The sequence below is a fragment of the Neoarius graeffei genome, chromosome 28, assembly GCF_027579695.1.
Source record: "Neoarius graeffei isolate fNeoGra1 chromosome 28, fNeoGra1.pri, whole genome shotgun sequence".
Classification (NCBI taxonomy): Eukaryota; Metazoa; Chordata; class Actinopteri; order Siluriformes; family Ariidae; genus Neoarius; species Neoarius graeffei.
The window spans coordinates 12967291-12994219 of NC_083596.1; the positions used below are offsets into that span (position 1 = coordinate 12967291).

Here is a 26929-nt window from a genome sequence, read left to right on the forward strand (position 1 = left end):
AGTAACTCATATAATTACTCTTTACAACCGTGGTGAGCAGAAAAGCATCTCACATTGGGTTCCACTCCTGCCAGCCAAGAACAGGAATCTTAGAATCAAGAACAAGTCCCTATTGGAGTGGCCCGTGAGTGTGTACTCATGATTTACCAGTAAACTTTGGATTGAGCAAAACCTGACAACTGTGTGTCTTGTTTCTCTCTTTTTCTAGGCACTTGTAACCAATGACTACCAGGCAAAGGACGGACTAGGTGGAGACTGAACCCTGACAAAGGGGAACATTTATGTACAGTTCTATGTAGAACTGTTAAGGGTTGTCCTTATTTAGATTTACCTCCCAACATACTAACCAGTTCCTCTGTAGCTGAAATTAAAAAGAAAGCAATCACTTTCATTAACATCCAAATATCAGAATATTACACTGCGTTTAAATAAATAGTAATAAAATGTCGAGGTTGTTGGGTTGCAGGTTGTTTTGAGGGTCTCACAGCAGTCATACCATCCCATACTGCTCCCCTGTGACAGGCAGATGCAGCTGCTGGATAAAAATACTCTCAGAGCCTCACTTCTCCCAAACAAGGGGAGGACATACACTCCCACACACACTCCCACAACCTCTACAATGCATCCAGTTTCTTCACCATGCATCAGGACTATTCCTCCAGCACCCCCTTCATGGTGTACATAGTCCACCTCTGAGAGAGAGAGAGGTGAGTCTATTTTTGGGGAGGTACGGTACTGGTTAGGTAAGTTTCAGTGAAAGTCAGTGTGCACTGTGTGTGCAGTTCCTCTCTCAGCACAAGCAGCAGCCACCTTTCTCTTTCTGCAAGATGACCCAACAGAAAATGGATGCTGTGGAGGTGTTTGCAGCTGGAGAGAAAGGCCGCGGCCTCCGGACCACCAAGGAGATGAAGGCTGGTGAGGTGGTGTTTGCAGAGGCCAGCTTCGCTGCTGTGGTCTTTGATAGGTAGGATCAGTGTTTGGATTGTGTGTTACTACCATTGGGAATTGGTCATAAGAATGAACTCTGAATAGAAACCAACTAGCACAGTTAATATTAAAAAGAATTATATCATTAATTTTTACTTAGATTCTTATCATTAACCCAATATAGAAGAAGTGAATAGATGCATTAATAAACGTAAGTTATATTTATGTACAGTATGGTCTCATATTTAGTCATAACGATTTCATTTGTTGGAAAATTTGTGTATAAGCGCAAAGAGTTTTGTTCGTTCAATTTTGTTCAAACCTGTCATGAAAAAAATTAAGTCTTAAAGTATAGATTCTAGCCCCACCCCTAAAATCAATGCTGCATATGAACATTTTTTCAAAACAGCAAAAACTAAAAAAGTAGCATTAACAGAATATTAATACATACTGATATTCTGAATGACACTTTCTACACTTTAGAACTTAATTTGTTTTGTAGAGAACATCTAAAACAATGGAAAATATATCTAATATTTTTCATTTTGGATATGTAATTATCATATTATTTGACTGATAGACTCACCGGCTGCTTTATTAGGAACACCTATCCACCTGCTGTTTTATGCAGTTACCTATATCAGCCAATCTCTTGACAGCAGCACAATGCACAAAATCATGCAGATACAAATCAAGAGCTTCAGTTACTGTTCACTTCTTTCAAACATCAGAACGGGAAAAATTGTGATCTCAAAGTGTGACTTTCTTTCACTGTGGCATGGGTGTTGGTTTGAGCCAGATGGACTGGTTTGAGTATTTCAGTAACCGCTGGGGTATCTCCTGGGGTTTTCATACACAACAGTCTCTACACAGAATGGTGCGGAAAACAAAAAACATCAAGTGAGCGACAGTTCTGTAGGTGGAAACGTCTTGTTGATAAGAGGTCAGAGGAAAATGGCCAGATTGGTTTGAGCTGCCAGGAAGGATATAGTAACTCATAGCAACTCTTTATAACCATGGTGAGCAGAAAAGTATCTCAGCACACAACAGTAGGGTTCCACTCCTGCAGCCAAGAACATGAATCTTAGAATTAAGAACAAGTTCCTATTAATGTGGCCAGGGAGTGTACTTCAAAATTTCTTCTAATATTCAGGAATCAGCTTTTGTCTTACTGCACTTATAGGAAATTTTGATTTTTTCAAAAAGAATAAATGCTTAAAGAAAACAAGATTTTCTGCTAGTAGTTAAATACTTTTATCTTCCTCATATAATAAAAACGTTAGCTATATTTGCCTCTCTTCAGGACATTTTCTCTTCTCAAGATTATGCATTTTGCAGTGCATCCTAATAATTTTATGTAAAGTTGATGAAAAAAAAGCCTGTTTATTAACCTGATAATATCTCATCTCATCTCATTATCTCTAGCCGCTTTATCCTGTTCTACAGGGTCGCAGGCAAGCTGGAGCCTATCCCAGCTGACTACGGGCAAAAGGCGGGGTACACCCTGGACAAGTCGCCAGGTCATCACAGGGCTGACACATAGACACAGACAACCATTCACACTCACATTCACACCTACGGTCAATTTAGAGTCACCAGTTAACCTAACCTGCATGTCTTTGGACTGTGGGGGAAACCGGAGCACCCGGAGGAAACCCACGCGGACACGGGGAGAACATGCAAACTCCACACAGAAAGGCCCTCGCCAGCCCCGGGGCTCGAACCCAGGACCTTCTTGCTGTGAGGCGACAGCGCTAACCACTACACCACCGTGCCGCCCAACCTGATAATATGATATATGATATTGTAAATAGCACTTAATACTTAGGTATAATGCATGTTATCTACCTTAGAACTTTATGCTAAACTTCTGTTAGTACACACAGCGTTGAATAGTTTCATCATGGTCCATTTGTTTTAATGTAATTGACAAGGCTATAAAAGTGAAAGAGGAGAAGACAGAATGGTAATGGTCTAATTAGCAATAAAAAGCTAATGAGCTAATGGTATGACAGGTATCGTGCTACTAATAAAAAGATTTTGGAGCAGTGAAGTGATATGGAAGGCCTCTGCTGTGAGCTCTACACTGCTTTCAAAACACATTTCTGATCATTTGATACTCTAGCAGCTCTTATGGGTAGGTATAGATTAGAACTTCAAACATGGAGTAAAGTCACTAAACCAGATGTGTACAGCTTGGGCCTCAGGAGGCCATACTGATAAAAATGCTAGAATTTTACAGGTATTTTTTAACAGCTAAGTGTTAAAGGCTAAAACTGTATGAGGGTCAAGGATGAAGAAATGCAATGCATCCTGAATATTTAGCTGCAACAACGTCATCCATGGCTAATGTTTCATTTCAGTCAGGACCAGCTGAGTTTGTGGTAAGACTCAAAGTGCTTAATTTCAATTTTGATGCTCGCAACACATTTCAAAAAAGATGTTGAGGGACTGAAGACACCACGTGATGGAGCGTTTAAGGTGTTATTTTATCCCATTCTTCCTGCAAACAGGTCTTCAGTAAGATCTCATCTCAACTCATCTCATTATCTCCAGCCGCTTTATCCTGTTCTACAGGGTCGCAGGCAAGCTGGAGCCTATCCCAGCTGACTACGGGCGAAAGGCGGGGTACACCCTGGACAAGTCGCCAGGTCATCACAGGGCTGACACATAGACACAGACAACCATTCACGCTCACACCTACGGTCAATTTAGAGTCACCAGTTAACCTAACCTGCATGTCTTTGGACTGTGGGGGAAACCGGAGCACCCGGAGGAAACCCACGCGGACACGGGGAGAACATGCAAACTCCGCACAGAAAGGCCCTCGCCGGCCACGGGGCTCAAACCCGGACCTTCTTGCTGTGAGGCGACAGCGCTAACCACTACACCACCGTGCTGCCCGTCTTCTCCAGTATGGTACAGCCTTAAAATATGCAACACCTGTTTAAATACTGGGAGACAATAAAACATGCACTGGGTCATTTGTTGCCATTTTGAGTTCAAGTGTCACGTCCATAACGCTGAAATTGCTCATCAGTTACATTCATTGTTTTCCACATTATTATCCATGTTGAATATTTATCATTAAAGAAACAAGTGTTTCTATGCCACTTATCCATTATGAGTCAGAGATGAGCTGGAGCCATTTCCAGCTGATATTGATTGAGAGGCAGGGTACATCCTGGACAGGTCGCAGATCTATCACAGGGCTACACTTCACACTTATGGGCAATTTGAGTAGCCAGTTGACCTCATCTGGATATCTTTGGATTGTGGGAAGAAACCAGAGCACCAAGAAGAAACTCACATACATATGTGGAGAACATGCAAACTCCACACAGAACGGTCCCGGTCAGCCACATGGTTCAAACCCAGAACCTTCTTGATTTGCTATGTGGCTTTTGTGCTAACCACTGCAACATCATGTCGCCCAATTTTAAGTTAAAACAACAACAACAGGAACAAATTACATGCATGTTTAAACAGTGTATAGAATTTAACTGTAATATTTAAAGAACATTTAACAGTGCATTGGTGCTTGAAAGTTTGTGAACACTTTAGAATTTTCTATATTTCTGCATAAATATGACCTAAAACATCATCAGATTTTCACACAAGTCCTAAAAGTAGATAAAGAGAACCCAGTTAAACAAATGAGACAAATATTATACTCATTTATTTATTGAGGAAAATTATCCGGTATTACATATGTGTGAGTGGCAAAAGTATGTGAACCTTTGCTTTCAGTATCTGGTGTGACCCCCTTGTGCGGCAATAACTGCAACTAAATGTTTCCGATAACTGTTGATCAGTCCTGCACACCGGCTTGGAGGAATTTTAGCCCATTCCTCCGTACAGAACAGCTTCAACTCTGGGATGTTGGTGGGTTTCCTCACATGAACTGCTCGCTTCAGGTCCTTCCACAACATTTCGATTGGATTAAGGTCAGGACTTTGACTTGGCCATTCCAAAACATTAACTTTATTCTTCTTTAATCATTCTTTGATAGAACGACTTGTGTGCTTAGGGTCGTTGTCTTGCTGCATGACCCACCTTCTCTTGAGATTCAGTTCATGGACAGATGTCCTGACATTTTCCTTTAGAATTTGCTGGTATAATTCAGAATTCATTGTTCCATCAATGATGGCAAGCCGTCCTGGCCCAGATGCAGCAAAACAGGCCCAAATCATGATACTACCACCACCATGTTTCACAGATGGGATAAGGTTCTTATGCTGGAATGCAGTGTTTTCCTTTCTCCAAACATGACGCTTCTCATTTAAACCAAAAAGTTCTATTTTAGTCTCATCCGTCCACAAAACATTTTTCCAATAGCCTTCTGGCTTGTCCACATGATCTTGAGCAAACTGCAGACGAGCAGCAATGTTCTTTTTGGAGAGCAGTGGCTTTCTCCTTGCAACCCTGCCATGCACACCATTGTTGTTCAGTGTCCTCCTGATGGTGGACTCATAAACATTTAACATCAGCCAATGTGAGAGAGGCCTTCAGTTGCTTAGAAGTTACCCTGGGGTCCTTTGTGACCTCGCCGACTATTACACGCCTCGCTCTTGGAATGATCTTTGTTGGTCGACCACTCCTGGGGAGGGTAACAATGGTCTTGAATTTCCTCCATTTGTACACAATCTGTCTGACTGTGGATTGGTGGAGTCCAAACTCTTTAGAGATGGTTTTGTAACCTTTTCCAGCCTGATGAACATCAACAATGCTTTTTCTAAGTTCCTCAGAAATCTCCTTTGTTCATGCCATGATACACTTCCACAAACATGTGTTGTGAAGATCAGACTTTGATAGATCTCTGTTCTTTAAATAAAACAGGGTGCCCACTCACACCTGATTGTCATTCAATTGATTGAAAACGCCTGACTCTACTTTCACCTTCAAATTAACTGCTAATCCTAGAGGTTCACATACTTTTGACACTCACAGATATGTAATATTGGATCATTTTCCTCAATAAATAAATGACCAGGTATAATATTTTAGTCTCATTTGTTTAACTGGGTTCTCTTTATCTACTTTTAGGACTTGTGTGAAAATCTGATGATGTTTTAGGTCATATTTATGCAGAAATATAGAAAATTCTAAAGGGTTCACAAACGTTCAAGAAATAAAATGTACATTTTATGTAGCTTACAGTCAGTTTTGGACAACAGTTGCCAGTAAATTATTGTTGATTTACAGCTGAATACTGTATAAAATGGACAGTATAATAGAGAAAAATATATACTGTGCTATTGTATAGTTTGCAGTAAATTCTTTTACAGTGCAGACTACAGTACATTTCTCTTTGTATTTTATCCGGTACCGTATATAACTATGCTAAGCAAAATTGGTGGTTCTGAATGGATTAAAGTGTGTGTTAATAGGAAACAACTGGAGAATATCAGGACAGGGTAAACTGCCATCACTGTTAATGCCCTTGCTGTAAGCTAGCTGCAGTGAAACTTTATGAGAACGGGTGCAATTCAGAATCACGTGATTCAGATCCTATGACTTGATGGCAATGTACTTCAGGACTATTTCTAGACAGAAGCGCGTTCAGATATTCATTGTTGGATGACTTCGATGATTTATGCTTCTGGTTTATGATTTTATTTTTATGAATTATTCTCGCTTGTATTAATGTCATATATTAATTTCTAATAACTGTATTTTTTTTTAATGACATTCATATGTAGCACCAGTTCAAAACAGATCCTAGCCCTGAATATTTAGCTTTACATGTACTCTACAAGGTTCTTAGACAGCCAAAGGATAAAACAGGTCTCACTCTCATGTGACTGGATCACCGTTTCACTTCCATAAAAAGTAAGAAGAGTTTGCATAGTAGACAGGTTATGTCAGATGCTAGCACACAGAACTTTCCACTTAAAGACTTTATAAACAGAAACACTGCTTTCCATTATTGTTGGACTAAATGATAGCAGGGCACTGTGTAGTGACTTTTACAGAAAAGAAAGGATGGATGAAGAAAAAGTAGACTTTTTCCACAGTAGACTTTCTTTTTTAAAATTGGCATCACATAAACCATCCAATATTTATCATTTTTTCAAGGTACACTTTTATTATAGTTGTTATCTTAAAATTTAAATTAAAAAAAATCATGAAAGCATGACATTACTTTGCTTTTTGTTAAATGAAGCATCATGACAATGGCATATAGCCCAGGATGATCTTAGCCATAAATCAAAGATAAAAACACAATATCCCTTGTGGGTTTGTATTTGATATTATGTCCCCTGAGATAAGACCAGAGGAGGAAACCTCTATAATAATCCGGTAGAAGGCAACGGGAAACCACTACTATAATGTTCCCAGATACTTTGATGGCTAAAGTCGTCAGAGCGGCCATGTCACTATGGTGATAGGCCAAAATGGATGGATGGAGATAAGTTCAATATTGCCCTTATAAAGGGTCCAAGCCGTTTGGGAATTGCTTCCAATCTGGCGAACAGGATATTTGTCTTTGTATTTGTATTGGAGGCGGTGAGTTTTTAATACTTTTGTCTGTTACCATGGGTTGATTGCCATAAAAACATTGGAAAGCCATGAGGACGAGCGATTTGTTTAATGAAGCCTGACAGGTGTATACAGATGAATTTGAAGTAAGTGAAAGACAAACAGGCACTGGACGGTCATCCTGGGATAAATATATCTTTTAATATGTGGCTACTCTTTGCATGTGCAACAAAAACACAAAGGTTTCTGAAATTCCCATCAGTATTTCTTTCAATATTATATTTAATATCTCTTTAATTCGACCTGTTTATTATGTCCCAGACTAATTCTGTTAAATACTGTACATCAAAACCAATACACATAATGTTGCAGTTTTTTTTTTATTATTTTAGCTTCCTTATTGCCTTATATATTTATTTCTTCATATTTATCGAAGTATTGCACTTGCATGTGCATACACAAACAGCCAGTCATATACGGAGTGTGTATTTGGAGGTATGATTCTCCGATCAGTTGTCTGTCTGAAGCAAAAAAAAAAAGTCATCCTGTGAATTCCAAAAATACACTATATAGCCAAAAGTATGTGGACACCTGACCACATACCCATATGTGGTTCTTCCCCAAACTGTTACCACAAAATTGCACACAATTGTACAGAAGGTCTTTGTATGCTATAGCTGCTGTAAGATTTCCCTTCTCTGGAAATAAGGGACCCAAAATGTGTTCCAGCATAACAATACCCCTGTGCATAAAGTGAGGTTCATGAAGACATGGATTGCCAAGGTCAAAGTAGAAGAACTCAAGTGGCCTGTACAGAACCCTGGCATCAACCCGGCTGAACGCTTTTGGGATGAAACAGAATGCTGACTGCACCCCTGACCTCCTCCCTTGATATCAGTGCCTGATATCACTAATGCTCTTGTGGCTGAATGGGCAAATTCCCACTGCCATGCTCCAAAATCTAGTGGAAAGCCTTCGCAGAAGAGTGGAGGATATATAATAGCAGCGAAGGGAATGGGATATTCAACAAGTACATATGGGTATGATGGTTAGGTGTATATATACTTTTGTCCATATTGTTTATAAGATTAGAGTGTAATCAATCTGTTTTAAAATACAGTGAGTAAATAATATATACTCTAATATATACTCTAATAATGTACTACATTACTGAAGTTACTCCCTGTACTTAATTACTCTCCCCTTTTGGTCTGCAGTCTGTCCATGGACGTATGTCACAGCTGCTTCCGCAGACAGGTTAATCCACACCGCTGTGCCCAGTGTAAGTTTGCCTACTACTGTGACCGCACGTGCCAACGAGCTGCATGGGAGGAACACAAGAACGAGTGTGCCGCCATCAAACAGCGTGGCAAGGCACCCAGTGAGAATGTGCGGTGAGTAGAGGTTCAATGCTGTGATGCATGAGAGACCAACATGGCATTCATTGCTCCATCCATCCATCCATCCATCTGAGACCAACCATCATCTAATGATATCAGATTCATAGGAATTTCCATGCATGAAATCTTACAAGTTGAGAGAAAAGGATTGGCTAATGTCTTTGAGTACATATGACATTTATACGGACAGTTCTTAATAACTTATAATTGTACCCAAGGAAGTCTGCAACCTTCTGTCAAGATAGCCGTGTTGCTAACATCGATGTTGAAGATTGTAAACATTTATAAATGTGACAAAAAAAAAAAATCTCAGAAATCTTCTCAGGTTAGCTTATGTTAACTATCTGGCTAATTTTGCCAGTAAATGAACATTTATAAATATGATTTTCCTTTTGAAATCCTGTCAAGTTAGCTTATGTTAACTAGCTTTCTAGAATTTGCCGTGATCATTATTAACATTTATGAATATGACTGTAAAATCCCTCAGAAATCCTCTCAGGTTAGTTTAGCAAACTGTTTTGAAATTAGCAATAAAGATTATTAAAATTTATGAATATGACTTAAAAACCCCTAGAAATCCTGTCAAGTTAGCTTGTTAGCTAACGTTCTTGAATCAGCAAGAAAGATTGAGTTTTAAATGAATACAACTTTCCCTCAGAAATCATTTGAGGTTATCTTATGTTAGAAACTTTTCACATTAACAGTAAATATTGTGAACTTTTATGAATATGACTTTCCTTAATAAATCGTCACTTTATGTTAGGTATCTGGCTAATGTTGGCAGGAAAGATTAAAAACATGACATAAGATATAAAATCCTCACAGAAATCTCGTCACATTATCTAATTAGCTAAATTTCTAGTGGTAGCAGTAAAGATGATTAACATTTATGAATGACCTTCCTTCAAAAAAATCCTGTTAGGTTAGCTTAGCTTATGTTAGCTAATGCTCTACAATTAACAGCAAAGGTTATAAACATTTATGAATGATTTTCCCTCAGAAATCCTGTCAGATTACCATATGTTAGTCAACTTTCCAGCATTAGCAGCAAAGATTGTGAACATTTATTTCGTATTTTCCCTCAGAAATCCTGTAATATAAGTTTATTTTAGCTATAAGTAGTCTTTATGAGAATTTATGCATATGACATAAAAATCCAATCAGAAATCCTGTCAGGTTTTATCTTTAATGATGTTGCTCACATCCTAACATAAGCAGGAAAGATTATGAACATTTATGATTATAACTTTCTCTCAGAAATTAGCTTAGCTTATGTTAATTATTATTAAGTCAAGTCAAGTTTATTTGTATAGCGCTTTTAACAATAAACATTGTCGCAAAGCAGCTTTACAGAATTTGAATTACTTAAAATATGAGCTAATTTTATCCCTAATCTATCCCCAATGAGCAAGCCTGTGGCGACGGTGGCAAGGAAAAACTCCCTCAGACGACATGAGGAAGAAACCTCGAGAGGAACCAGACTCAAAAGGGAACCCATCCTCATTTGGGCAACAACAGACAACATGACTATAACATTAACAGTCCGAACATAAAGTCAGCTTCATTGATGCTATAAACCCCCCACCAACGGAAACCCGAGCGCAAAACCGGTCACGACAACCGCAGTCCCAAAGTCAGCAAGTCAATTGCAGTCTTATTATTACTATTGCTATGTTAAGTGTGTCACACAACATATCAAATTACTGAACGTATAACTTGGTATGGATATGTGTTGTCATTCTGGAAAATTCAAACATGTTCCTGTAGGTTTTAAAGTTCAGTGTCAGGTTTTCCTTTCAGTCTGGCGGCGCGAGCTATATGGCGCATGCAGAAGCACAAAGGAAAAGTCTTTGACACACAGCTGACAACTCTAGACCTCTTGGAGGACCACATCTCTGCAATGACCCCAGAGGACCTTAAAAAGCTTAAAGTGGATGTTGACAACTTCCAGGACTACTGGCAAGGCAACAGCAAGCAGTATACCGCAGACTACGTCTCACATATCTTTGGTGTGGTAGGCATGTCTTTACTGTCCACCTTTAAACTCTATAATAAAAACGACAACAGAATACACAGTATATAAAACATAAGGCTGGTGGAAGGCTATATGTTAGGTTTTTGATTTGTCTGTACCGAAGGAATTGACAAAGTATGATCTAGGGATGTAGACTTCTGCCGCCTAACAGATTCTGCCTCACAGATCGATCACAGGCACAGCTGTTCAGAGATGTTTCTCAGTTTATTGTAGGACAAACATGAATATATATTCACATTCAAGAGTGTGTTGTAGCTATGTGATTGGATGATAATTATTTATTTGATGAAGCTAAGTTATCTACGCATAACGTCAATGGGTGATGAAGCATTATATCACTGGTTTAAACTACACTACTGTATGAAAGAAGAGAGACATTATGTACTATTACATCACCTGTCAGGATCATAGTCTTATGAAAAGAAGAAAGACATTACTGGTCAACATAACCTTCATTAAGCAGAGAGCAGAATGTGCGAACAAAGATAAATCTCAAGGATTTAACTTAATCAAAACAAGTAGCAATCAGAACAGCCTGCCTGTTCCAGTTTCAAGAACAAGTAGCAAACAGAACAGCATGCCAAACATATATTTCTATCACTATACCAACACGTGTAGTGCTTCATCTCTGTATTTCCTCTTCAGATTAACTGCAATGCCTACACTATGAGTGACCAGCGTGGGCTCCAGGCAGTCGGGGTGGGCCTCTTTCCTAACCTCTGTCTGGTCAACCATGACTGCTGGCCCAACTGTACAGTCATTCTCAATCATGGCAGGTGAGATGTCCTGACAAGCCTTCTGTAGTATGTGGTGCTTTTCAGTAAATTGTGATCGAACCAGAACTGTACATTTGTATTTTTTCCCCCCTTGGGAAATCTAGTACCAGGTCGAGCTAAGCAAGTAAAATAATATTTCAGTAATGTTGCTCTGTAGTCGTCTGTGATCTGGCCTCTTGCCTTCTCTTCTAGTCAGACAGCTCTGGACTCAGCTTTACACTCTCAGAGGAGGTAGGCTAGTGGAATGTAACTGAATTTTAACCTTTGTCTTGATGAACTTATTTACAGCATCCTTTCCATATCACTTCTATAAATCATAGGTTCATTCAGTTCTTCCTTGTGACTGTATAGTTTGATCTGTACATGACTTTTATTAAATATAGCCTGTGTAGTGGTGTTCATGTTACTAAACTAAGCAGCTAGTGTGAAGTAAAATGATTGTTTATATTAAAAGGTGCTGCCTGCAAAGTCATCTGACATTTTTCAAATGTATTTTATTGTGCATGACATTTTCCTATGTGGGCGGCACGGTGGTGTAGTGGTTAGCGCTGTCGCCTCACAGCAAGAAGGTCCTGGGTTTGAGCCCCGGGGCCGGCGAGGGCCTTTCTGTGTGGAGTTTGCATGTTCTCCCCGTGTCCGCGTGGGTTTCCTCCGGGTGCTCCGGTTTCCCCCACAGTCCAAAGACATGCAGGTTAGGTTAACTGGTGACTCTAAATTGACCGTAGGTATGAATGTGAGTGTGGGTGGTTGTCTGTGTCTATGTGTCAGCCCTGTGGTGACCTGGCGACTTGTCCAGGGTGTACCCCGCCTTTCGCCCGTGGTCAGCTGGGATGGGCTCCAGCTTGCCTGCGACCCTGTAGAAGGATAAAGCGGCTAGAGATAATGAGATGAGATGAGATTTTCCTATGTCTCACAAGAACAATATCATGTAAAAGACATGTGATCATTTTGATGCAATGAGGGTCGCTTTTCTCCGTTTTGGGACCGAATATCCTACCTCTTAAGGTAAACAGTACGGCCCTACGGAAACAATAGAACGTGAGGCGCTTTAACTAATTAGCATAACTATGGAACTGCATCACACTAAGATGGTGATGCGTGGAAAATATTGTGATTCTGCATCGATTTCAGAGAGTTTTGAGTCGCAGGGATGTAATTTGTGGTTGACATTCACGAATAGATCTGTGAAACAAAAGACTAATATATATTTTTCTGTTACTGCTTTTGTGTTATCGTTTCTTTCTCTGTAAGATCAGGTGTATAACTCCGTACTCGCTACTGTGGAGTCGAGCCCATGCATTCTAAGGCAAAGATAGCTAAATGCTAGCTAGAATGATTTAGTTATCTCATCTCATTATCTCTAGCCGCTTTATCCTTCTACAGGGTCGCAGGCAAGCTGGAGCCTATCCCAGCTGACTACGGGCGAAAGGCGGGGTACACCCTGGACAAGTCGCCAGGTCATCACAGGGCTGACACATAGACAACCATTCACACTCATATTCACACCTACGGTCAATTTAGAGTCACCAGTTAACCTAACCTGCATGTCTTTGGACTGTGGGGGAAACCGGAGCACCCGGAGGAAACCCACGTGGACACGGGGAGAACATGCAAACTCCGCACAGAAAGGCCCTCGCCGGCCCCGGGGCTCGAACCCAGGACCTTCTTGCTGTGAGGCGACAGCGCTAACCACTACACCACCGTGCCGCCTGATTTAGTTATCTGTCCAGAAAAATGACACATCATCTAACCTTGCTCTATCTTGCAGTTGCACTCACTCGGCAGGCTTTTCTTTTCTTTTCCACTGGCTTTTAGCTGGCGGGAGAGCAGAGTCCGCCATGTTTGCCCACGCCGACTTGTTTTGGTTAAAAGTAGATCAAACACACGTGATATTGTTGCTCACTTGCATCGGCGATCTCCGGAATAGTAAAATGCAGGAGGCATTTTATCTTGGCAAAACATTTACACATAGGGTACATGATGTGGGCAGCAGCGAAACATCTCGAAACTTAATAGAAACAACAGCAATAGAAATAGAACATTTTGCCCAGAATTCAACTTTGCAGTCAGAACCTTTAATTAAAGCATACAAGGACTTTCAATTTAGACTTATATGGCTTGACTTGCTTTTGTGATTTGCATTAGATGCATTCCAATAGACTCATGTGTATAGATTGAATAGAATTGTTTGCTTCAGAAGCATGGATCATTATTGTCTAGTTAAGCCTAATTTTATGCATCTTGCTTGTGTTCAGAGTGCTTTTTTCTCCATGTATAACCTCAGATCCCCATGAAAGCATGTATTTACAACTCAAAACATTTGAGTGCATCAATTGACACCTAGAAGGGCACTCGGTAGTGTGCATACCTCTGCCAAGCCACATATTATCAACATCAAAATCAAATCACTTGAACCTAGGATAATACTAAAGCTGTACACCAAATGTCATCAAAATCCATTGACTACTTTTTGAGTTATGTTGGGAACAGGCAAAAAAAGAAAGACAAATCCTGGATCCATATACATATCTGGATTTGCATCAACATGTAATCAATTGTTCCTTGGTTCATGGCTCACCTTTTCTCAAAATTTCATCAAACTCAATTCACTACTTTTTGAGTTACATTGGGAACAGACAAACAGAGACAAAAACATAATGTTCTCCAACAAAGTTGGCGGAGGTAATAATGTTCTCCTGTGTAATGCTTCATCTAAATTTCCTTTCTCTTCCTTCTCCTTCCCTCTGATGATGTTGCTGTTTTGTCCTGATGGTAGGATTGAGCTGCGTGCCTTAGAAAGCATCCCAGAAGGTGTTGAGTTGACGGTCAGCTATGTGGACTTCTTAAACTTATCCAAAGATCGTCAGAAGCTGCTCAAGAAGCAGTATTACTTTGACTGCAAGTGTGAGCACTGCAGCAATGGCATCAAGGATGACCTCATGATGGCGGTGAAAGAGACTGATGGCAAAAAGGTGGGGCCACTACTAACATATTGTCTACTGACATGTTGGTAAAAATCAGTTTAGGAACTCAGCTTATATAGTGCCTATTGCAAAGACAAGGATGCTTTACAGAGTGGAAAAAAAGTCTCATATTGTATTCCTGAATTTGATTGGTCAGAAGGTGCTGATTAATGTTCTGTAGCAACAGCTCTGACCCTCATTCCATCTGGAGTTCAAACGATAGGTTTTAATTAAAGTGCTCTTTCTAACGTGTTATCATTTTGACAGGGACTTGTATAGGGAACGCTGTAGAAAATCTTAGGCTAATAATAAATGGATTTTTTTTTTAAATGTGTCATCATTTAGCAAAAAAAATGTATAATCATTGATAATTAAATGTAACTATAAATGGATAAAAAAGTATGACTTCTTGTTCTTTCATAAAACAAGACTTGTAAGAGTTGGAAGCTTGCTGTGATATAAGAGGAATTAAAACACTTCTTGACGTCTTGTTTTTGGAAATCAATCAACTTCTGGGTAGCAACAGCATCACACCACTCTGTCACTGATTAGTTTCCTTTAGTAGCATACCCAGTCATTTTATATTCCTTATATAGACCTAATATATAAAAAGTTAATAAAATGTCTTAGAAATTGTACTAAGAGCTCAGATCAGCTTTAAAAAAAAATTATATAATGTCATGCAATCTTACTAGGAATTGTTTGGAATGTCCGATATTTTTTTCTGAGAACTCATTGTCATATTGGTAAGTTTTTCTTAAAACCCTGCATTTAGACCACATGCTGGTAATAAGAGGAACATATCTGTGAGATACATGCTAAAAAAAAGAGTGGCGTTAAATCAGTGACATGATTCAGTTATGAAAAAGTCCATGTTAAACCATACACCATGTTAAGACTTTAATTAAGTCTTGTGGTGATGTATGGGATGTGATTTTATCTCAGTTTCTCTACTGAATCCTCAGCCTTCGGCCGAGCTGGTAAAGAAGGTTACAGACTTTAGTGTGGAGGCCTTGGCTAAAATTGAACAAGCTCACATGGAAGGAAATTTTCATGAGGTAAGAGATATATAAAGTTTTAATCGCTCTCTCTCTCTCTCTCTCTCTCTCTCTCTCTCTCTCTCTATATATATATATATATATATATATATATATATATATATATACAGGGGTTAAATTGGGATTGGTTATGTGGGGGGGCTCTGCCTCGTACCCGCCCCTGCCCCTGCCGCCCTGCCCCAATATACTTTTTGGAAAATAACCCTCTAATTTGATAACCATATCATATTGCACAGAGATATACACCTTATCTGTGTGTTGTAGGCCTATGTGTGTCTTGTAGTGCCCCCCTACACATTATGGCAGTTTGAATGTAGATTGGTTGGCCAATGTAACAGATTGTACAGGTTGTTGTACATTGGTTTGAAGGAAATGATTAGTGGGGGGTCTGGGGGTCCTCCCCCAGAAGTTTTTTATTATCATACATGTTATTTGCTGAATTCTGGTGCATTTTAATAAGTTGTTAGCTGACTTTACAGAGGTAGGTTGAGCAATATCATGTTAAATCTTGTCACATGCCTACAGGTGAAAAATGTTCAGTGAGAAAATTTGAAGGCTTGCACAATCTTAAACCAAAACAGTTGATTTATTTTGGAGGATAAATGTTAAATATGCCAAAACACTGTCAGTCAAATTGTCAATCAAATATATTCATGCAGTGAATGCAACCAAATACAAACAACACTATAACATTGGAAGCATTTATTATTATTGTTATTATTATGTATTCAATTATTTATTTGGCATGTGGTGCTTTTTGTATTGTCTAGAACATACATAAGATGAGCATATTATAGCAGCAAAATAGAAGCACAATCATTTGAATGCAGCAAAAGTTTTGCTGCATTCAAATGATTGTGCTTCTATTTTGCTGCTATAATATGCTCATCTTATGTATGTTCTAGACAATACAAAAAGCACCACATGCCAAATAAATAATTGAATACATAATAATAACAATAATAATTACACTAATAATAGGATCGTATGCAGGTAAAAGGGGAGACGGTGTACGGAGAAAATTATAAACAAGTCACAACGCTGAAACACAAGCCCAAAAACCCGCAAACCACGACTTCTGATTTTTTTTTTTTTTAAAGCGAGCTCACAAAAAAAGAAACCCCAAAGTCGCTTATAAAAAGCGGAATTGGCAACCCACGCAGTGTTCCAGAAACCAGAATCTCTGATCGCAAGTTCTGTTCTAAATAGCTTTGACAGGTCGTCTTGTTATCAGGAAAACTATGATCTATTTCATAAAAGTCATGGGTTTATTGATTAATAAAACGATATTTAATTATTCAGAACTGAAAATCGTGAAAAGGGTTTGTTGCTTTTGATGTGTGCGTGATCATATGCCATCCGCTCGGAGCTTATGTGCCGGGGCTCAGCCCCGGACAGCCCCGGCCCAATTTAACCCCTGTATATATATATATATATGAGGGTAAGTCAAAAAGTTCTAAGAAAAATTGAAAAAAATCTTTATTTATGAAAATAACAAAGCTATTTCTCTACATATCCTCTATTTAAGTCTAAACACTTCTGCAAGCAGGCGGCACGGTGGTGTAGTGGTTAGCGCTGTCGCCTCACAGCAAGAAGGTCCTGGGTTCGAGCCCCGGGGCCGGCGAGGGCCTTTCTGTGTAGAGTTTGCATGTTCTCCCTGTGTCCGCGTGGGTTTCCTCTGGGTGCTCCGGTTTCCCACACAGTCCAAAGACATGCAGGTTGGGTTAACTGGTGACTCTAAATTGACCGTAGGTGTGAATGTGAGTGTGAATGGTTGTCTGTGTCTATGTGTCAGCCCTGTGATGACCTGGCGACTTGTCCAGGGTGTACCCTGCCTTTCGCCCGTAGTCAGCTGGGATAGGCTCCAGCTCGCCTGCAAAACAGGATAAAGCAGCTACAGATAATGAAATGAGATAGGACTTCTGCAAACAATGTTTCCATCGGAGAATTCCTTCTTTGTAGAATTCTGGGGGATGTCTTTCACACCAGGTCACAACCTGCTTCTTTGCCTCGTATAAGGACTGAAATCGACTTCCTTTCAAATGTTCTTTCAGTTTTGGGAAAAGAAAAAAAATCAGATGGAGCTAGATCAGGGCTATAAGAAGGGTATGGAAGAATTTCCCATCGAAATTCATGTAAGATAGCCCTAACAGTCTTTGCTGAGTGTGCCGGTGTGTTATCATGATGGAAAAGGATTTGGCGGTGCAAATTTCCTTTGCGTTTTTTGGCTAGTGCAGTCTTCAGCTTTTGCAAAACTCCTTCATAATAGCTAGCAGTTACTGTTCTTTGTCCTTCGAGAAAATCAATTCGGATTATTCCTTCTGAATCCCAGAAAACTGTCGCCATAACCTTTTGAACTGACCTCTCTGCTTTGAACTTCACAGGCCCAGCTGTTCCTCTTGGTAGCCATTGTTTTGATTGAATTTTGCTTTCTGGGTCATATTGGTGAATCCATATTTCATCTCCAGTGACACACCGTTCAAAAAAATTGGTTTCATTTGCTTCATTTCTGGTCAAAAGTGCTAAAGAATGGTCAGATCTTTGAGCCAGTTGATCCTCGCGCAACACTTTCAGGACCCAATGAGCTGGAAGCTTACTTAGACCAAGATCTTCTGTCAGAATTGAAAAAGCTGAACCATGTGAGATTCCAACTTCATTGGCGATTGCATCGACTGTGATTCGGCGATCTTCTTCCACCAGATTCCGCACGAGCTCGACTTTTTGTTCATTTTTTGCAGTGGAAGGCCTTCCTTCCCTCAGGTTGTCTTGGAGCTCTTCCCTACCCTCCTTAAATCGCTTAATCCAAGCAAAAACAACAGCTCTAGATGGTGAAGAGTCCCCATAAACCTGTTGCAAAGCTTCAATAATTTTAACAGGTTTCCATTCAAGTTTGGTTAAAAATTTAATGTTTGCTCTGATTTCAAAATTGTTCATTTTTGAGGGTTGAAAAACCTGATCAAATAAAATGTAATACAGCTCAATGCTTGACAAAGATATAATGATAAAACTTGTCAAAGCTGTACAAGACGCCTAAGAGACGTGTCTTAACATGTTTTAGTTATTAAAATTGGACACCTTTTACTTTTTGACTAACCCATATACACACATACACACACCATGTGCATAAGAAGCAGGCTGTTGTTTATACAGTGATGTCTGGTAATAGATCAAATAAATAATACAGCACAAATGATAAATAGACAATACACTCTATTATGAAGATTATAAGATTGTATTTTGTATTGTTTATTTATCAAATATTGTTCCATGTCAAGAGATAGTAAGCAGGTGGCATGGTGGTGCAGTGGTTAGCACTGTTGCCTCACATCAAGAAGGTTCTGGGTTCGAGCCCCGTGGCCGGCGAGGGCCTTTCTGTGTGGAGTTTGCATGTTCTCCCCGTGTCTGTGTGGGTTTCCTCTGGGTAGTCCGGTTTCCCCCACAGTCCAAAGACATGCAATTAGGTTAACTGGCTACTCTAAATTGTCCATAGGTGTGAATGGTTGTTTCCCAAACCCAGAAATGGCAAGGTTGAGGCAGGAAGGGCATCTGGCATAAAACTATGCTCCAGTTAATATTACACATGGATCAACAGGGGCCACATGGCAGCGACCCCAAATAAATGGGACAAGTTGGAGAGAGTCAAGAGAAGTTAAGCAAAAAAAAAAGATTTTCAACAATATTGAATTTGTATAGTTGGCAAAAATATGTGTGATTGCCTGACTAAACACATTACATGGTGAAATTCTGACATTTTCTATTATATTTAATACTGAACTTAAATATAGGTTTATCTAATTATTTCAGTGAAACTTCTTTAGAAATATTTTTTGGATTTTTTTGGTCATACCTCAATCATAAGTCAAGTTCTACTTGATATTTTAAAGTAAAATGAAAAGAGAGAAAATTGCACTGAAAACCATATTATTCCCATGATGTAATAGTTGTCCATGCTTGGGAGCCAAGAAAGCAAAATTTCTCCCCTGTCAATCACAGCAACACAAGCTAATTATGGGCTCATGTATGTGGAAGAGGGTAGATTTCCTTTGAGTGGGGGCATCGTGGCTCAAGTGGATAAGGCGCCATACCATAAATCCGGGGACCCGGGTTTGATTCCGACCTAAGGTCATTTCCCGATCCCTCCCTGTCTCTCTCTCCTGCTCATTTCCTGTCTCTACACTGTCCTATCCAATAAAGGTGAAAAAAGCCCCAAAAAAATCTTTTCAAAAAAATTTCCTTTGAGTGTGTTACTCTGCCCTGTGATGCCACATGAGCAGTAGTTTAAATCACCAGACATCTACCATCTAGCTGCCACATAGATGCTCTGCAAGACCTGACACACACTGATGCTTTTTTGGCATCTGTATCTGGTGTAGGTCGTTAAAATCTGCCGTGAGTGCTTGGAGAAGCAAGAACCGGTGCTGGCTGAGACACACCTCTACCTCCTGCAGGTGTTCAGGGTGATCAGCGAGGTGCTGTCATACCAGCAGTCCTTCCAGGAGGCTGCAGAATACACACGCAGGATGGTCGAAGGTTACATGTAAGCATGCATGTTTGATGAGTAGTTCTTATAACGGACCATATCTCACTCATGTCATTCATAACTTTTTTGTGTATCCATCAGGAAGCTCTATCACCCAAACAATGCTCAGCTTGGCATGGCTACCATGAGAGCAGGTGTGACACACTGGCACGCAGGGCTGATCGAAGCTGCTCATGGTCTGATCTGTAAAGCTTATGCAATCCTCATGGTTACACATGGACCCCATCACCCAATTACAAAGGACTTAGAGGTAACATACTAATCAGAGGACACACATTTATACAGCAGCTATAGTGGTTTTGTATTAAATATAGTTTAAACATTGCTTCGATCATGATTGTGGAGAAATAACCAATCAACTCTGTTGTGGATATTCGTAAAGGTTTAGATTTAAGTGCATTTTGTTGTCTTCCCTTATCAAAAAGAAGTATACTTAAGTAAAGTTAAAGTATATTTCCTTACGTATACTTTTGTGTACCAAGTATACTGATATACTGACACTTGTACGTTAACTAATCTAATACTTCTTGGGACTAAATTGGCCCACTTTTAGTTTATAAAAAGTATACTTTAAGTCTAAGAGAAGTAAACTCTGAGTATACAACTAGTATTTTTTATTTTGTACTGCAAGTATACCACAAGTAAACTTATATACTAATAGTTTACTAGTTCTATACTTGTAGTCCACTCTTTAGTTTACAAAAGCATGCTTCATAGTATACTGGAAATATACTACAAGTTTGCTTGTTTTATACTTCTAGTCCACTTTTTAGTTTACTAAAGTATACTTTGTAATATAGCCCTGTGATGACCTGGCGACTTGTCCAGGGTGTACCCCGCCTTTCGCCCGTAGTCAGCTGGGATAGGCTCCAGCTTGCCTGCGACCCTGTAGAACAGGATAAAGTGGCTACAGATAATGAGATGATACTTTGTAATATACTGGAAATATACTATTGGTTTACTCGTTACACACTTCTAGTCCACTTTTTAGTTTATAAAAGTATACTTTATAGCATGTTGGAAATATACTATTAGTTACTGGTTATATACATCTAGTCCAGTTTTTAGTTTTGAAGTCTACTGCAATTACCCTTCTCGGTATATTATTAGTTTTCTAGCCCTAACCCTTACCTCATGCACACTACCAGTAGACAACTTAAGTGTTTTTTACCTTAAGTTACAATGAAGTTATAAAGGTAAGAATTCACAAAATAACAACAGATACTCAGGATTAAGAACATGTATTCATTTTCTTTAAAAATCAAAATTTAAAGCAACATTGTATTAAATGCCAAAGTATAAAAACATGGCAATGACAACTAAAATTGACATCCGAGCTCTAAAGACAAATAAATAAATAAATAAATAATTTAATTATCCCACTCAGGAGAAATTAAAAAAAAAAAAACCTAGATGGAACCACAGACATACCTAAGAGTCAAGAAAGCTGTCTAACCCAGCAAAGATCAGTGACATAACGAATGCAAAGGCGGAAGAAATATTGCAAATGTCTGAACTATGAAATGTATGAACTACAAGTTCTTTGCCATTGTACATGTACAGTAGGTTTAAAAGATGGGATTTAAAACATGCTGCTGTATATCACAAAGAAGCTAATATGTCTCATCTCATTATCTGTAGCCGCTTTATCCTGTTCTACAGGGTCGCAGGCAAGCTGGAGCCTATCCCAGCTGACTACGGGCGAAAGGCGGGGTACACCCTGGACAAGTCGCCAGGTCATCACAGGGCTGACACATAGACACAGACAATCATTCACACTCACATTCACACCTACGGTCAATTTAGAGCCACCAGTTAACCTAACCTGCATGTCTTTGGACTGTGGGGGAAACCGGAGAACCCAGAGGAAACCCACGCGGACACAGGGAGAACATGCAAACTCCACACAGAAAGGCCCTCGCCGGCCACGGGGCTCGAACCCGGACCTTCTTGCTGTGAGGCGACAGCGCTAACCACTACACCACCGTGCCGCCCCAAGCTAATATGTGTGAAAAGAAATATTTTATAGGCTACTATCAAAAGGATAAACACAACTACAGGGCAAGTACACTTAAACATAAGGCACAAATATTTTAATACTTTATTACACTATTAGGAAGTATTCAAAATGGGTGAATTACATGCCTGCGACCCTGTACAACAGGATAAAGCGGCTAGAAATAATGAGATGAGAGATGAGATGAGATAATTATGTTATATACACTACATATATTAAGCGCCAGAATGGTAGCCACAAAACAAAATTAGTATTTGCATTTTCAGAAAGAGTGTGATTATTTCACATAATACTGTAACAATTTTTACAATACAGAGAGTAAAATACACCTCAGAATTTTTTTTACAATGATGTACAAGTATAGCTTCTCCTAGTTATCGAATGAAAGTTTCAGATGAGTGCAAGAACTGAAGTGTCGATGTGTTTGAATGGATGAAAGGTGGATGAAAGAGTTTACAATTCATTTCCAAAGAAATATAAACGCAAAATGTGACACAAATAGTGGGTGAAACAAGACGGCAGTGCACAACTAACAGAACTAGATAGAACTCGACACCAATGGCGTCGATGGGGATGCCTCCGCCTGGTAGACTACACGCCTTATTAAGTTGTGATTTGGGGATGGACATTTGACCTCACAGTAATCTTGACCTGTGACCTTTTAACCTCAAAATCTAATCAGTTAATGTTTGTCCCCAAATGCACAAATGATGAAAGTTTGGTGAAATTCCTTTCATTTGCCTTGGAGATATTGTGTTCACAAGGTTTTCGGACAGACATTTGACCTCACAGTGACCTTGACCTTAGACCTTTTGATCTCAAAATCTAATCATTTCATCTTTGTCCCAAAGTGCACAAATGGTGAAAGTTTGGTGAAATTCCTTTCATTAGTCTTTGAGATATAGCGTTCACAAGGTTTGGGAATGGACATTTGACCTCACAGTAATCTTGACCTGTGACCTTTTAACTTCAAAATCTAATCAGTTAATGTTTGTCCCAAAGCACACAAATGGTGAAAGTTTGGTGAAATTCCTTTCATTAGCCTTTGAGATATTGTGTTCACAAGGTTTCGGGACGGACGCACGCACGCACGGACAGACAAACAACCCGAAAACATAATGCCTCCTGCACCTTAAGGTGGCGGAGGCATAAAAATATTTAGGAAGAAAAACTTTGGTGCAGTTTATATAGTGTAGGTGACTTGTAAGGGCAAACGGTCGTCATTTTATTGGAGAATATTTACCGTTTATTCTCTCCACATTAACTGGATATGAGCAATCGCGCGCTCTGATTGGCTACTCTACTACTAGGATATCAGCTCATATACCGTGAGTAGGGAAAAACAAAATGACAGCTTTGTTATCAAGGATTTAAAAGAAACATAAATAGCTAAAAGAATATAGTTTTTTTCCTCCCCAGTATCTCCTGTTCCACACTCCAGCCCAGTCGATGGCAGTAATGCACCTTTAGATTGGTTTGCAAACCACCCAAAAAAAACTCTAAGGAAGAAAAAGAAAATAATAATAATAATAAGTTAAATTTATATAGCGCCTTTCAAGAAACCCAAGGACGCTTTACAATTATAGACAAGGAAAAAAAATAATAAAATAATAATAATAATAATAATAATAATAATAATAATATAAAATAATAAATAAATAAATAAATAAAAGTAAAAAGTCCACCAAGTAGGGGTCAGGATGTAATTCCCGTGGTGTAGCAGCCACAGTCCCACCAAAAGGCACACGAAAACGAGTCCCACATATCTAGCACAGCCACCGTGATGCTGGCAGCAACATCGCTTGAACACCACACCATGGATCCACAAAGCGAGTACAGAAGCACCGCCATGCAGAGCGCTGGTATGTCCAAACCGCCTGCACAGCCTCCGCGACGCCACCAAGCAACATCACTCGGAACATCACGCCAAGCATTAAAGCACAGAGCGCTGGACAACCACAATGTAAAATGAGCAACGAGCTCACTGCAGTCCATAGCTGGGAGCACAGGCATCACCCACAGCAAACCAAGGCCTGGAGGGAACCGACGCCCAAAACTGGGTCTGGAGCTACACCACAACCGGCAGACAAAAACACTCAAACAAACATCAAACTACACAAACAAGAAGAAGAACAAAATGGTGGTTCGTGTTGCTGAACCAACCGAGGACAAAATAAAACTCGACTCAAAAACAAAACATCAAAAAATACCAAAAAAAGCAACAAAATATGGAATAAAAGTATTTGATGGCAAGAATGTATCTTTTTTAATTTTCAACAATTATTATTATCACATTTTTCAACAAATTGCTACTGTCATTTCGCCGGTTTGTTTACATTCTAAGCAGAAATTATTTCATCGGATGTTTTTTATAAAGTTTTTATTGATCGAATTTGCAAACAAATAAAAATGCTCTGTTTCTCAAAATCCAGCGTATGTGGATAGAATAAAACAGTTATTCCACTCAATCTTGTAGTACATGGCTTATAGCCAACTCAGCATTATGCGCCTCGTTGGCTATCAGCTCATGTACGACTCGATTTCATGGAATAGCTGTTAAGTATCATGTTCAGAAATGGAAACGGAAAGGAATTCAAAAAAATTTTGCTTATTTTATATCATTCTTGTACTGCATTTTGTTGCTATACAGTAAACGGTTTCTTCATTCAGTCTTAAGGGCGTGCAAACTTTTGCACTCGACATTTGTATTGCATTTCAGGAGACTGTAAAATTATTGTTAATATCAAAACACTACAGTGTTAATTCTGAAATTATTTTAGACGTCCTTATTATGTGTTTCATGTATGAGCACGGGCGGCACGGTGGTGTAGTGGTTAGCGCTGTCGCCTCACAGCAAGAAGGTCCGGGTTCGAGCCCCGTGGCTGGCGAGGGCCTTTCTGTGTGGAGTTTGCATGTTCTCCCCGTGTCCGCGTGGGTTTCCTCCGGGTGCTCCGGTTTCCCCCACAGTCCAAAGACATGCAGGTTAGGTTAACTGGTGACTCTAAATTGAGCGTAGGTGTGAATGTGAGTGTGAATGGTTGTCTGTGTCTATGTGTCAGCCCTGTGATGACCTGGCGACTTGTCCAGGGTGTACCCCGCCTTTCGCCCGTAGTCAGCTGGGATAGGCTCCAGCTTGCCTGCGACCCTGTAGAACAGGATAAAGCGGCTAGAGATAATGAGACGAGATGAGATGTATGAGCACAGGATGTTGAATGTTGCAAGCCAGAAGACAGTATTTGATGTGTAAAGTACGTCTCTCCCCAGGCTATGCGCACACAGACAGAGCTGGAGCTGCGCATGTTTAAGGAGAATGAAAACGTCTACCACAGGATGCGTGAGGAGGCTCTGAGCAACAAACACATGGCCAGTCGTCTAATCAAGAGCAAATAGATCTTCAAACACATGCAACTAATTTCATCACACCTAAGAAAAGCATATCTGCAGTGATGGAGTTTCCCAACCTAGAGCTGGAAAAGCCCTCAAAACTATTAATTACTAATGTGAAATTAATGTAGCAGTGTTGAGGTTGAAACAGAAGGAAAAAGTTCACTGGTTGGTAAATTTCCATGTATGTCTCTCTGATTTGGAAAATGTTTTGTGTAAATAAACCTTACAAGACATGGAAATTGCCCAATAAATTTCAAATAAAGTGTTTCTAGTTCTTTACACTTTTACACAACACTCACTAGCATTGTGAAAACTGTCCAAGGTGCAAGGACAAGGTTCTTGGACCTAATACAGAGTCTGATTACATGGCATACACTGCAGAAAATAACATCTTGTATATTTTTTCTTTTGTAAAATACAGTATATTGAACTAGAAGGACACTCGGCAGAGTGCATACCTCCGACAAGCCACATACCAAACCTTCTTGTTGACTTGAACATGGTTTCTAACTGAATTGCTTCAATCTACAAGGAATTAAAAATAAAACAAAATCAGACTGTGCTTAATTACTGCAATTCACATCACAGCAAACAATGGGATCATGAAGGACAATCATGAAATATGCTATTGAATTAACCCATAATCCAGATTAGGTAAGGATTAAAGGTCTACACATGTGGAATGAATGAATAGTTTCAAAGGTCAATCCTGCAAAGATAAGCTAGTTTCTGTTTCTTGCTGCACAAATAACCATAGTGTAATTGCATTTAAGTCAAATACTATTAAAAATTAATACATTGGACTTTATATCTCACAAAGCATAGAAATTTTATTCTGGCCTATTCTTATAAAGTGAATTGTACAACTTAATATCTAATGCTTAAAAAAGCTACATTAAAAGTATAAAGAAATATAAAGTGGTGGTGCAATACGTCACATTTCCACTTCACAGTTCCATGGTCCCTGGTTCAATCCTGAGCTTGGATTACTGTTTCTTAGGGGTGGAATGGTACACAGAAGACACGGTTCGGTTCACACCACAGTTTGGACATTACGGTTCGGTACAATGGGGAAAAAAGCAAAAACAAAAAAAGCCCCGAATGCATAAGGCTATGTTTCTTTTCATTTATTGTGCAAATTAGTGTCAGGTAGTCTCCCCTCAGGCAGCTGGTACAGCCTGTAGTGTATTAAGTCAAAGAATGTAAACAGTGAATATACACTCTCCATTGGTCATATTTTTATACAAATAAATAATATAATATAATGAATATAAGCCCTGTGATGACCTGGCGACTTGTCCAGGGTGTACCCCGTCTTTCGCTCGTAGTCAGCTGGGATAGGC

At 39.5% G+C, this 26929-nt stretch overlaps 1 protein-coding gene across 2 annotated transcripts; it reads left to right on the top strand.

Moving 5' to 3' along the window:
• The first annotated feature begins 497 nt into the window (after positions 1-497).
• Positions 498-26138, top strand: smyd1a (SET and MYND domain containing 1a). Of its 2 annotated transcripts, XM_060913142.1 has the most exons (11): positions 498-707; positions 783-964; positions 8628-8804; positions 10611-10824; positions 11491-11621; positions 11814-11852; positions 14398-14593; positions 15550-15642; positions 20016-20179; positions 20264-20432; positions 25464-26138. In XM_060913142.1, exons 2-11 carry the CDS (start codon positions 828-830, stop codon positions 25587-25589), a joined length of 1446 nt encoding a protein of 481 aa, XP_060769125.1. In that variant the 5' UTR covers positions 498-707; positions 783-827; the 3' UTR covers positions 25590-26138. The 2 variants fall into 2 exon arrangements, with proteins under 2 accessions (XP_060769125.1, XP_060769126.1); XM_060913143.1 differs by lacking the exon at positions 498-707 and having other exon boundaries at positions 715-964.
• Positions 26139-26929: the final 791 nt, after the last annotated feature.